The sequence below is a fragment of the Globicephala melas genome, chromosome X (assembly GCF_963455315.2).
Source record: "Globicephala melas chromosome X, mGloMel1.2, whole genome shotgun sequence".
NCBI lineage: Eukaryota > Metazoa > Chordata > Mammalia > Artiodactyla > Delphinidae > Globicephala > Globicephala melas.
Genome location: NC_083335.1, coordinates 2958107 through 2971582, shown reverse-complemented (window position 1 = coordinate 2971582; position 13476 = coordinate 2958107). Strand labels below are relative to the sequence as shown.

Sequence of the window (13476 nt, the reverse complement as noted above, 5' to 3'; positions counted from 1 at the left end):
AATTAAAGGCCTATAAATCTGATGAATATAGATGCAAACATCCTCAACAAAATATTAGCAAAGCAAATTCAACAATTCGTGAAAAGGATCAGACACCATGATCAAATGTGATTTATTTCAAGGATATAAGGATGATTCAATATCCATAAATCAGTCAATATGATATATCACATTAACAAAATGATAAAAATCACATTATCATCTCAATAGATGCAGAAATAGAATTTGACAAAATTCAACATACATTCATGCTAAAAACTCTCATTAAAGTTGGTATAGAGGGGATATATCTCAATATAATAAAGGCCACTTATGAGAAGCCCACAGCTAACGTCATGCTCAACTGAAAGCTTTTCCTTTAAACTAAGGAACATGACAAGGATGCCCACTCTCGCCACTTCTATTTAACTTAGTATTGGAAGTCCTAGCCATAGCAAGCAGACAAGAAAAGAAATAAAAGACAACCAAATTGGAAGCAAAGATGTGAAACTGTCACTATTTGCAGATGACATGATACTATACATAGAAAATGCTAATGTCTCCACAAAAAAAACATGAGAATCAATAAATTAATTCAGTAAATTTGCAGGATACAAGATTAATAAACAGAAATCTGTTACTTTTCTAATAAAGAAATATCAGAAAGAGAAAGCAAGAAAACAATCCCCTTTAAAAATCACACCAAAAAAATAATAATAATAAACTTAACCAAGGAGGTGAAAGACCTATACTTTGAAAACTATAAAACACTGATGAAAGAAATTGAAGATGATACAAAGAAATGGAAAGATATCCCATGATCATGGATTAGAATAATTAATATTGTTAAAATATCCATACTACCCCAAACAATCTATAGATTTAATGCAATCCCTATCAGAATGCACAAACTAGGACAAATAATCCTAAAATTTATATAGAATACCAAAAGACCCTGAATAGTCAAAGCAATCTTGATAACAAAGAACAAAGCTTGAGGTATCATGTTCCCTGACTTCAAACTATACTACAAAGCTACAGTAATCAAAACAGTATCGTAGTGGCATAAAAACAGACAACTAGATCAATGGAATAGAACAGAGAGCCCAGAAATAAACCCACACACTTATGGTCAATTAACCTATGACCAAACAGGCAAAAATATACATTGGGGAAGATACAGTCTCTTCAATAAGTGGTGCTGGGAAAACTGGACAGAAACATGTAAAAGAATGACATTAGAATATTTTTCTCAAATAATATGCAAAAATAAACCCAAAGTGAGTTAAAGACCTAAATGTAAGACCTGAACCATAAAACTCCCAGGAGAGAACATAGGCAGAACAGTCTTTGACATAAATTATAGAAATATTTTTTTGATCTGCTTCCTCAGGCAAAGGAAACAAAAGCAAAAATTAATAAATGGGACGATTAAACTTTAAAGCTTTAGCACAGCAAGAGAAACTATTAACAAAATGAAAGACAGGTTACTGAATGGCAGAAAACATTTGCAAATTATATGACCAACAAGGGGTTAATATCACAAATATACAAACATTTCTTAAAAGCTCAGTATCAAACAAAAAAACCCCTCAATTATAAAATGGGCAGAAGACCTGAACAGACATTTTCCCAAAGAAGACATACAGGTGGCCAATAGGCACTTGAAAAGATGCTCAACTTTGCTAAACATCAGAGAAATGCAAATCAAAACCACAATGAGATATTATTTCACACCTATCAGAATGGCTATCATCAAAAAGACCACAATTAACAAATGTTTGTAAGGATGTGCAGAAACGGGAACTCTCCTACACCGTTGGTGGGAATATAAATTGGTGTAGCAACTGTAGAAAACAGTATGGAAGTACCTCAAAAAAAAAAAAAAAACTAAAATAGAACAACCATATAATCCAGAAATTCCACTCCTTGGTATATACACTTAGAAAGCGAAAATACTGATTTGAGAAGATATATGTACCCCAATGTTCATAGTAGCATTATTTACAATAGCCAATATATGGAAATAACCTAAGTGTCCATCAACAGATAAATGGATAAAGAAGATGTGGTATGTGTACATATATATGTATACACTATATATACATATATATATACCTATGCACGCGTGCGCACACACACACATGCACATGCATACACTGGATTACTACTCAGCCATAAAACAGAATGAAATTTTTCCATTTGCAACAACATGGATGGACCTGGAGGGCATTATGCTTAGTGAAGTAAGTCAGGCAGAGACAAGTCGTCTATGTTATCACTATATGTGGGATCTAAAAAATACAATAAACAAATGTATATAACAAAACAGAAACAGACTCCAAGATATAGAGAACTAGTGGTTACCAGTGGGGAGAGGGAAGGGGGAAATGTCAAGATGGTGTAAGGGATTAAGAAGTAGAAGCTACTATGTATAAAATAAAAAAACCTGTAAGGATATATTGTACAGCACAGGGAATAAAGCCAGTATTTTATAATAAATGGAGTGTAATTAACAAAAATATTGAATCATGATTTGGTAAACCTGAAACAATAATATAAAATTGTAAATTGGCAATAATTCAATTTTTTTAAAGTTTCTTCACATAAAAAAGACATTTATTAAGAGAGTAGAATTTAATATTCTCACCCCCACAAAAAAAACAAATATATGAGGTAATGAATATGTTGACTTGCTGAGGGGTATCCTTTCTCACTGTATACACATATCAAACCATCATGTGGTATACTTAAATCCTACAATTTATTTGTTAATTATACCTCAATAAAATCTAAAAACATAAGAGGCATGCTGATTCAAGTATGGAGAGAGCATGAAGCTAAAAGTGATAGTACTAGTTCTGTGAAAAATGCCAGTGGTAGTTTGACAAGGATTGCATTGAATCTGTAGATTGCTTTGGGTGGTATAGTCATTTTCACAATGTTGAGTCTTCCAATCCAAGAACATGGTATATCTCTCCATCTGTTTGTATCATCTTTAATTTCTTTCATCAGTGTCTTATAATTTTCTGCATACAGGTCTTTTATCTCCTTAGGTAGGTTTATTCTTAGATATTTTATTCATTTTGTTGCAATGGTAAATGGGAGTGTTTTCTTATTTCACTTTCAAACTACCACTGGCATTTTTCACAGAACTAGAACAAAAAATTTCACAATTTGTATGGAAACACAAAAGACCCCAAATAGCCAAAGCAATCTTCAGAAAGTAAAACGGAGCTGGAGGTATCAGGTTCCCTGACTTCAGACTACACTACAAAGCTACAATAATCAAGACAGTATGGTACTGGCACAAAATCAGAAATATAGATCAATGGAACAGGATAGAAATCCCAGAGATAAACCCACACACATATGGTCACCTTATCTTTGATAAAGGAGGCAAGAATATACAGTGGAGAAAAGACAGCCTCTTCAGTAAGTGGTGCTGGGAAACTAGACAGCTACATGTAAAAGAATGAAATTGGAACACTCCCTAACACCATACACAAAAATAAACTCAAAATGGATTAAAGACCTAAATGTAAGGCCAGAAACTATCAAACTCCTAGAGGAAAACATAGGCAGAACACTCTATGACATAAATCACAGCAAGATCCTTTTTGACCCACCTCCTAGAGAAATGGAAATAAAAACAAAAATAAACAAATGGGACCTAATGAAACTTAAAAGCTTTTGCACATCAAAGGAAACCATAAACAAGACCAAAAGACAACCCTCAGAATGGGAGAAAATATTTGGAAATGAAGCAACCGACAAAGGACTTACCTCCAAAATTTACAAGCAGCTCATGCAGCTCAATATCAAAAAAACAAACAACCTAATCCAAAAATGGGCAGAAGACCTAAATAGACATTTCTCCAAAGAACAGATACAGATTGCCAACAAACACATGAAAGAATGTTCAACATCATTAATCATTAGAGCAATGCAAATCAAAACTACAATGAGATATCATCTCACACCAGTCAGAATGGCCATCATCAAAAAATCTACAAACAATAAATGCTGGAGAGGGTGTGGAGTAAAAGGAACCCTCTTGCACTGTTGGTGGGAATGTAAATTGATACAGCCACTATGGAGAACAGCATGGAGGTTCCTTAAAAAACTAAAAATAGAACTACCATACAACCCAGCAATCCCACTACTGGGCATATACCCTGAGAAAAACATAATTCAAAAAGAGTCATGTACCACAATGTTCATTGCGCCTCTATTTACAATAGCCAGGACATGGAAGCAACCTAAGTGTCCATCAACAGATGAATGGATAAAGAAGATGTGGCACATATATACAATGGAATATTACTCAGCCATAAAAAGAAATGAAATTGAGTTATTTGTAGTGAGGTGGATGGACCTAGAGTCTGTCATACAGAGTGAAGTGAGTCAGAAAGAGAAGAACAAATACCGTATGCTAACACAAATATATGGAATCTAAAAAAAAAAAAAGGTCATGAAGAACCTAGGGGTTAGATGGGAATAGACACAGACCTACTAGAGAATGGACTTGAGGGTATGGGTAGGGTGAAGGGTAAGCTGGGACAAAGTGTGAGAGTGGCATGGAGAAATATAGACTACCAAATGTAAAATTGAGAGCTAGTGGGAAGCAGCCACATAGCACAGGGAGGTCAGCTCGATTCTTTGTGACCATGCAGAGGGTTGGGATACGCAGGGTGGGAGGGAGGGAAGAGATATGGGGATATATGTATATGTATAACTGATTCATTTTGTTATAAAGCAGAAACTAACTCACCATTGTAAAGCAATTATACTCCAATAAAGATGTTAAAAAATAAAATAAAATAAAAAACTAAAAGTGATAGTAATACACTGAACTTTTAGGATTTCAAAAGTTTTATGTAGGTTGAAATGATTAGAGTTAAACATATAGAATGAAATTTAATAAGGATAAATAGGGAAAATCATGCATTAATGTTTAAAAATAAATGCCATAGTACGTCGGATTGAGGCAATTGGCTGGTCAATAGTCATGAGAAAAAGATCTGGTGGATTTTACTTGATAAAAAGCTCAGAGTAATCCAAGGGGGTAATGTCATCACCAAGTAGGCTAATTCTGTTTTAGGCTACATTAATCCCTGTTTTACCATGAGGTAACTAGAACATATCTAGAGTATTATGCTCACTTCTAGAAAGCACACTTTAGGTTGGATATTAATAAACCAGGGAGGTCTCCAGAGCAGCATTTCCCAATCTGGTCTATATGTTACTTACATTCCAACTGAGATCTTAATAGGTGTTTTGGGGGAAGAAACGTCCCATGGTCACCAAAGACTACATACTAAAACTTCATCCTATATATTCATAATTATCATTAACATATCAAGGAATTTGTGTAGTCCTGCATTAAAAACCTAAGTGAAGCTAAATGATATAAATATGTATTAAGAGAATGTAAAAGAAACAATAGAAAACTATTAAAATCAATAAGTCAATACAACAAGGTCTCTGGATAGAAAGGCAAATATAAAACCAATCATGGGCTTCCCTGGTGGTGCAGTGGTTACAAATCTCCCTGCCAATGCAGGGGACACAGGTTCGAGCCCTCATCTGGGAAGATCCCACGTGCCACGGAGCCACAAAGCCTGTGTGCCACAACTACTGAGCCTGCGCTCTACAGCCCGAGAGCCACAACTACTGAGCCTGCATGCCACAACTACTGAAGCCCAGGTGCCTAGAGCCCATGCTCTGCAACAAGAGAAGCCACCACAATGAGAAGCCTGAGCACCACAACGAAGAGTAGCCTCCACTCACCACAACTAGAGAAAGCCCACGCACAGCAACAAAGACCCAATGCAGCCAAAAATAAATTAATTTTAAAAAATAATAAAACCAATCATATTTCTACACAGCAGTAACAAAATTTAAAAATAAAAATCAAGGGGCTTCCCTGGTGGCACAGCGGTTGAGAGTCCGATGCAGGGGACATGGGTTCGTGCCCCGGTCCAGGAAGATCCCACATGCCGCGGAGCAGCTGGGCCCGTGAGACATGGCCACTGAGCCTGCACGTCCGGAGCCTGTGCTCCGCAATGGGAGAGGCCACAACAGTGAGAGGCCCGCGTACCGCGAAAAATAAAAAATAAAAAAAGAATAAATAAATAAATAAAAATCAAGTCTCAAGGCATTGATTAATCAAAAATATGCAAGACCTCTAAAATGAAAATGTCAAAACATTATTGAGAGAAATTAAAGGAGAACAAAATGAATGGAGAAATATATCATGTTCATCATTTAGAAGGTTTAGTATTATAATTTTTTAAATTCCTCAAGTTAACCTATAGACTCAAGGCAAAGTCAATTCCAGATTTTATTAGAAAATGATAAGCTGATTCTAAAAGTTATCTAGAAATGCAAAGGGCCAAAAATAGCCAAGACAATCTTTAAGAAGAACAAAGCCGGAGGACTTATACTACCAGACCTCAAACCTATCTATAATATAAAGTAATTAATATACAAGTGGCATTTATCATGAGAATGAAGGTTGGTTTAAACATTTGAAAATCAATGTAATTCACCATATTAACAAAATTTTTTAAAAGTCATAGAATCAACTCAATAGACAAAGTAAGACCATTTGAAAAATTGCAATATTCATTCTCATTAAAAATTTTCAAAACCAGAGTAGAAGAGAACTTCCTGAACTTGATAAAATGCATCTAAGAAAAACTTACACCTAACATCATACTTTATGGTGAAAGACTGGAAGCTTTCTCTGTAAGATCAAAAACAGACAATGGTGTCTGTTTTCATCTTTTCTGTTCAACATTATATGCGAGGTCTAGTCAGTGCACTAAAACAAGAGAAGAAAACCAGTGCATCCATATAGCACAGGAAGAATTAAAACTTTCTTCTCATATGACATAATCATCTAGGTATATAATCTGATGAAATCTTTAAAAAATGTTACTAGAAATTCCATTTCTGGCATGAAAGCATGACGAGCTCTGCAGACTTGCTCCTCAGTGAAACTTGCAAAATGTATTTTAAAAACTACAATTTAAAGTTTCTGGAAATGGTCCTAAGGGCATACAACAAAAGAAAAGTAAACTATTTATTAAAGAAAATCTACTAAAACTCAGTAAGGAAATCAAGAGTCCAGACTATTTAAAACAAGAATTGTTCCCACCCTCCCCCTTCCCAGACCAGTCTGAAGGAAACTGTACTCCAGACTGGTGCAGCCCAGAAAGAACACAGGGCTCTCTCTTCTCCCAGCTCCCACTTAGAGGGCTATCTTCCTGGGAGGGGCAAGACACCAGCATTTCTCATCCTAGAGCAAGCTACCTATTGTTATGGCTAAATTCTGGGCAAGTTTGGCTGAGAGGTAGGAAATCCCTTCATCCTCCCAGCCCCCATTCATGGAATCTAGACTCTAACTTGGGCATGGCACTGCTGAGGTTACTGTGCCCTGAAGTGTCCTTGATCTGGTTCATGGGGCAGCGGTCCATGCTGGAAAAGGCAAGCTGAGGAGACCTGGAGCTGCTGTCAACCCCAGGCATGGGGACTTGATTTAAGGTTAGTCTTTTCTAAAACAGTTATCTAGTATTATAAGTTTCTTTAATTTAGCACTACTTTATACCATGTTTTTAATTTTGTTTAATTGAAAAGGTTTTAAATTTTTCTTTTGAGTTCTTCTTTGACTTATATTTTATTTAGAAGTATATTATTTAGTTCGCAAGTACTTGGAGATTTTCCAGATATATCTGTTTTTAATTTCTAATTTTATTCCTTTTGGCCAGAGAACATACTTTGTATACTGTGAATTCTTTTAATTTTTTACAACAAAGAATATGGTCTATCTTGGTAAATGTTGTAGGTTCAGTTGAAAAGGAGGTGTATTCTGCTGCTGTTTGTTGGAGTGTTCTACAAATGACAATTAAGTCAAGTTGGTTGACAATGGTTCCTCTTTCTGCTACATTTACTTATTTTCTGTCTACTCGTTATATTGTTTATTGAGAGAGGAGTGTTAAAATCTCTAACTATAATTATAGATCATCTCTTTTTCCTTTCAGTTTCCTGTTTTTGCTTCATGTCTATGATTAGGTGCATAAATACTTAGGATTGTTATGTACTCTTTTCTTTCTCTTTATATTGGAGCATAGTTTATTAACAATGTTGTGTTAGTTTCAGGTGTACAGCAAGGTGATTCAGTTATACATATACATGTATCTATTCTTTTTCAAATTCTTTTCCCATTTCATTTATTGCAGAATATTGAGCAGAGTTCCCTGTGCTATACAGTAGGTCCTCATTGGTTATCTATTTTACATATAGTAGTGTGTACATGTCAATCCCAAACTCCCAATCTATCCCTCTCTCCCACCCTTTCCCCCTGGTACAAAACCTTAAGTTTGTTCTGTAAGTCTGTGAGTCTGTTTCTGTTTTGTAAATAAGTTCATTTGTATCATTTTTTTAAGATTCTGCATATAAGCGATATCATATATTTGTCTTTCTCTGTCTATCTTTAAAGTGGGTTTCTCTCAGGGACCAATTGTGGGTCTTTCTTTTTATCTATTTTGACCATCTCTGCCTTTTAAAATAGAAGTTTAGGTTATTTATATTTAATGTGATGATTAATATGGTTGCTATTGGTTTTCCATGTGTTTCATCTATTCTTTGTTACATTTTTCTCTTTTTCTGCCTTCCTATTGATTTTATAAACTTTCTTGCTTTATTAGCTATAATTTTTAAGTTCTACAGTGCACATTCTTAATTTATTACAATCTACCTACAAGTAATAATATCATATCACATCATGTGCAGTGTATTTCCATTTCATCTTCTGGCCTTTGTGCTATTGTTGTCATACATTTTCCTCACATATACATTATAAACCACACAATACAATGTTATTATTTTTGCTTTAGGTAGTTATTTATTAAAGATATTTAGGAAAAAAAGAGACATATTTACCCACATATTTTCCATTTTTGTTGCTCTTCCTTCCTTTTTATACATCCATTTTAATTTTATTTATTTATTTATTTATTTTTAATTTTGTTCTATTCTATTCTATTCGGCTGCACTGAGTCTTAGTTCTGGCATATGTGCTCTTAGTTGTGGCATGAGGGATCTAGTTCCCTGACCCAGTATTGAACCTGGGCACCCTGCATTGGGAGCATGGAGTTTTAACCACTGGACTAACAGGGAAGTCCTATAGATCCATATTTCTATCTAGCATCATTTTCCTTCTGCCTGACACATTTCCCTTAACATTTCTTGCAGTACAGACCTGCTGGTGATGAAATTTTTAGCCTCTATATGTCAGAAAATGTATTTATTTTACCTATGTTTTTAAAATATATTATCTCTGGTACAGAATTCTAGATTGACATTTTTAGTATTTTAAAGCTGTTGCTAACTACCTTCTTGCTTCCCTGTTTCTGACAAGAAGCCTGCTGTCTTTCTAAAATTTTCCCTGTGTATATAAATGTTCTGTTTCACTATGTTTGCTTTTAAGATTTTCTCTTTATCATTAGTTCTAAGCAATTTGATAATTTCCCTTGGTGTAATTTTCTTCATGTTTCTTGTTTGTTGAACTTGGTTTGGGCAGATTATAATTTTCATCAAATTTAGAATATTTTTTGACTAGATTTTCTTCAAAGACATTTTCTGCCTCTCCCTTCAGATAATCCAGTTACACTTATATTAGGCCACTTGAAGCTATCCCACAGTGCACTGATGTCCTGTTCACTTTTTCAGTCTTTTCTTCCCTCTGTGTTTCATTTTTGCTAGCTACCATTGCTGTGTCTTCAAGCTCATCAATCTTTTCTTCCTCAGTGTCTAATCTGTTGTTAGTCTCATCTGGTATGCATTTCACCTCAGATATTATGCTTTTTATACCTAGAAGTTCAATTTGTTTTTGTTTTTTTAACTTACATGTCTCTACTCAACATGCTCATATTTTCCTCTACTTTTGAACATATGGAATTTAGACATATCTATTTTAATATACTTATCTACTAATTCATTTGTGTCATTTATGCATCTGTTTTTATTGATTGGTTTTTCTGCCTTTTGGGGTTGTATTTTCTTGCTTCTTTACATGTCTGGTAATTTTTGACTACATACCAGCCATTGTACATTCACCTTGTGCAAATATTCTTAAACTTTGTTCTGAGATAATGTTCTGAAAACATTTTGATATTTACTTTTCAAGCTTGCTTTTAAGCTTTGTTAGTTGGGACCAGAACAGCCTTTGTTTGGGGATGGTTTTGCCATGCCACTGAAGCCATATTCTTCTGAGTACCCTACCCTAACCCCATATGTTGCAAGTTTTTCCACTCTGGTTGGTAGCAACACAAGTTATTCCCAACCCTATTATTCCATCTGCTGTTGTCCAGTGGTCCTTTCCTCAACCTTGGGCTGTTTCCTTATATGCATGAGCTGAGCAGTACTTACCTGAAAACTTGAGGGAAATTCTCAGCAGATTTCTGGATCTTTCCCTCTGCACAACTCTCACTTCTCCATGCACCTCTTGCTTCTTCTCTGCCCTACAAATTTTAGCCATCTTGGTCACCCCAAATTCAAAACTCTTTCTCATCAACTAAGGGAGTCCACCAGGCACTATGTGGATTCTCCCTCCCTACACTGCAGCCTGAAATTTATTGAGGCAGTAAGGTGATATAATCCTATGGCTCAGCTTGTTTGTTTCACTTCTTTCAAGAATCACTGTCCTGTGCTGCCTTTGTTCAATTTCTGATAACTACTATATACTATGTTTGTTCATTTCTTAGTTGTCTTTTAAGAAGATAAATCTGGTTCCTGTTACTCCATGTTAGCCAGAGCAAAAGGCTCCATGCATATTTTTCATGGGTACTCAAACTCTTAATGTCTACAACTAATTTCCACCTCCTTCCCCTACCTTCTTTGTTCCAACCAAACTCCAAAAGAAACATAATAAAACAAAATACTACTGTTCCTCCTCCAATATTCCTTATTTTAGAAAATGGCACTACTCAGTCATCTAAACCAGGAACTTAGAGGTTATCATTTTCTCCTCCATTTCCCCTAATCCCATAATTTAATCAGTCACCAAATTCTCTACATTCCCACAATCATCACCTTCATTCTGGACAACTGAAATCAATTTCTGACTGGTCTTCTCTTCCTCCAATACTGCCCTATTCCAATCTATTATTTATACTAAAGCAAGAGCCATATAGCCTTCATCTAAAAACAAACAACCCCAAAAAAAGACCATGCAAACATATCTTTAACTTTAATTAATAAGTGAGTTTATTATAGTGGTATAGGTATAGTAATTCCAACACTATTCACTATTTTATGTATATTGTAGAATAAAACAAATTAGTAAATCAGTGAAGAATAATTTGTTCAATTGGAATTAGTGGTATCAGTATAGACTCACTACACATGCACATACACATATGTCTACATTTATACACATATTTGTTTATATATCTATATGTATATATATATATATATACGAATATATACAGGTGTGTGTATATGTATATATGTAATTTTCTATTTTCTCAATTCTGTCCACTGAAAGGTCCTAGATGCAAATGACACCAGTAGCAATGAAAATATCTAGCACACAGAAGTTGGATTTTAAATATAATTTCCCACAAAAAAAGATGCTGTTTCTTCTTGGAAAAAATGATTGATTATAAGGCTGAATGAGGGAGAGTACAAGTTAAGTCTGGAATATACTGTTATGCCAAAAAGTGCTCAAAAATGAGAATATATCAAAAGTCAGCTTGAATAAGCTCCCACCAAGCAAACACAGGGAATTATGAACAAACATTGTAATCAAAATAGATAATAATATATAATAATATTAATGGATTACATTTCATTCAATAAAATAAGAATCCATCTGTTCATGCTGATAGTTACCTAATTAACTAAAGAGAAGGAAAGGGTTTTATTACAATAGAATATCATATAATAAATGTAGATAATTGGCAAAAGTTGAATATGGACTACAGATTAGTAAATAGTATTAGGTCACATTTTCTGAATTTATAATTTCATTGTAATTTTATAAAATAACTTCTTTGTTCTAAGAAAATACACACTGAAGTACTTAGGGATAAAGGGTTATGATATCTGCATCTAATTCTCAAATGGTTCAGGAAAAAAACATAAATACATTGGTATACTTGCCCTTTCAATATGGTCCATGAGGTATTATAATGCATTTACTTCATTGCGATCATATTGCTGATCATACTAAACTGAGATCCCATCTAGCCATCAGATTTCTCCTCTTTGGAATATCAGGCTGATATGTGCTCAGGGTTTTTAGAACAAAGACATGTTTCCCAGCTGTTCCTGGGACACACCTGCCATCCAGGCAGGGATTGGTATTTTATTACCAGAAACGGGTGTGACCAAATGTTGTGGTTTAATACCCTATATGCATTTACCTAAGTGAAATTTGGAACCTTCCAAAACCAGACCAGAGAGATTGACCATTGAAATGAAGGATTAGAACTAATTTCCAGTGCTCAGAGGGAAGAAACTCAGCTTTACACTAACCTCATTGATCAAGACACTATTGAAGGTACCTTAAGAATCTTTTTAGATGACAATAGCCAGGAAGATCTTGAAACAATAACTGACCTCCAAGCCCAGGTCGCAGCCGGTTGTCATAGCCATCCAGAAGACGATCCAAGATTCTGGTGAATATAGTGATGTTGTCGGTGCTGTCATCAGGAATATCTGGAGCATGCTTCGGAGAGAGTCTGAGGCAGTGGAAGAAAAAGAGACACAAAATAATAGTTCTTAATAGCAAACAATTAAATGTCTAACACTTTAATTCAAGAAAATGTCAATCAGTAGACTGGGCCAATTAAATAGCTTTGTACCGCAACCAAACCAGCAAGCACTTTGGCATGAGCCAAACATACAGTCCAGCCCCAACCCAGCAGTGGAGAAACACCAGTAGAAATCTTGGACAGGATATCTGTGGGAATAATACATGGCATAAAGTTGATTTATCACATTTTGTTTCATGAACAAAAGGGCCTCCAAAAAAAAAAAGGAAAATTTTGTTAACTTACCCCTTTTCTAGCCTAGAGAAACACAGGTTCACAGGACAACAGACCCAGAAAGACCTTTGAATTACATGTAATCTACCTATCTCTCACCCTATGGAGATAAGGCAACAAAGCAATAGCAGTCCATTAAATGTTAAAGCTACCAGAACGCTTAAGAGATTCCTAATCTCTTTCATTTCATACATGGGGAAATAAGCTCAGAGAGAACACCAAATTTGCCCACAGTCGTATTGCTAGTGAGGGTCAGAGATAGAACTATAATCCAAATTTTCTGATCTTCTAGAGACCCTCAGCTACCTTCTGCTTATCCAGTGTGGATGCCTTCCGCAAGCCTTTCCAAGCAGTGGGCACTTTACTAATCACCTAATCAGGCCAAGGCTGTGACTAATGCTTTCACTTTATGAGGAGGGGCTTGGTGTGGTTTGACGGG

The 13476-nt window shown here is 35.2% G+C and overlaps 1 protein-coding gene across 7 annotated transcripts in view; it reads right to left on the bottom strand.

Annotated features, from left to right (window-relative positions):
- The window catches only part of GABRA3 (gamma-aminobutyric acid type A receptor subunit alpha3), a 313354-nt gene that overhangs the window by 112837 nt on the left and 187041 nt on the right, over positions 1–13476 (bottom strand). For all 7 annotated transcript variants that reach the window (XM_060292122.2, XM_060292123.2, XM_060292121.2 and 4 more), the window contains one exon: positions 12610–12731. In XM_060292122.2, the coding sequence (XP_060148105.1) occupies positions 12610–12731 (122 nt within the window). The remainder of the gene's footprint in view (positions 1–12609; positions 12732–13476) is intronic.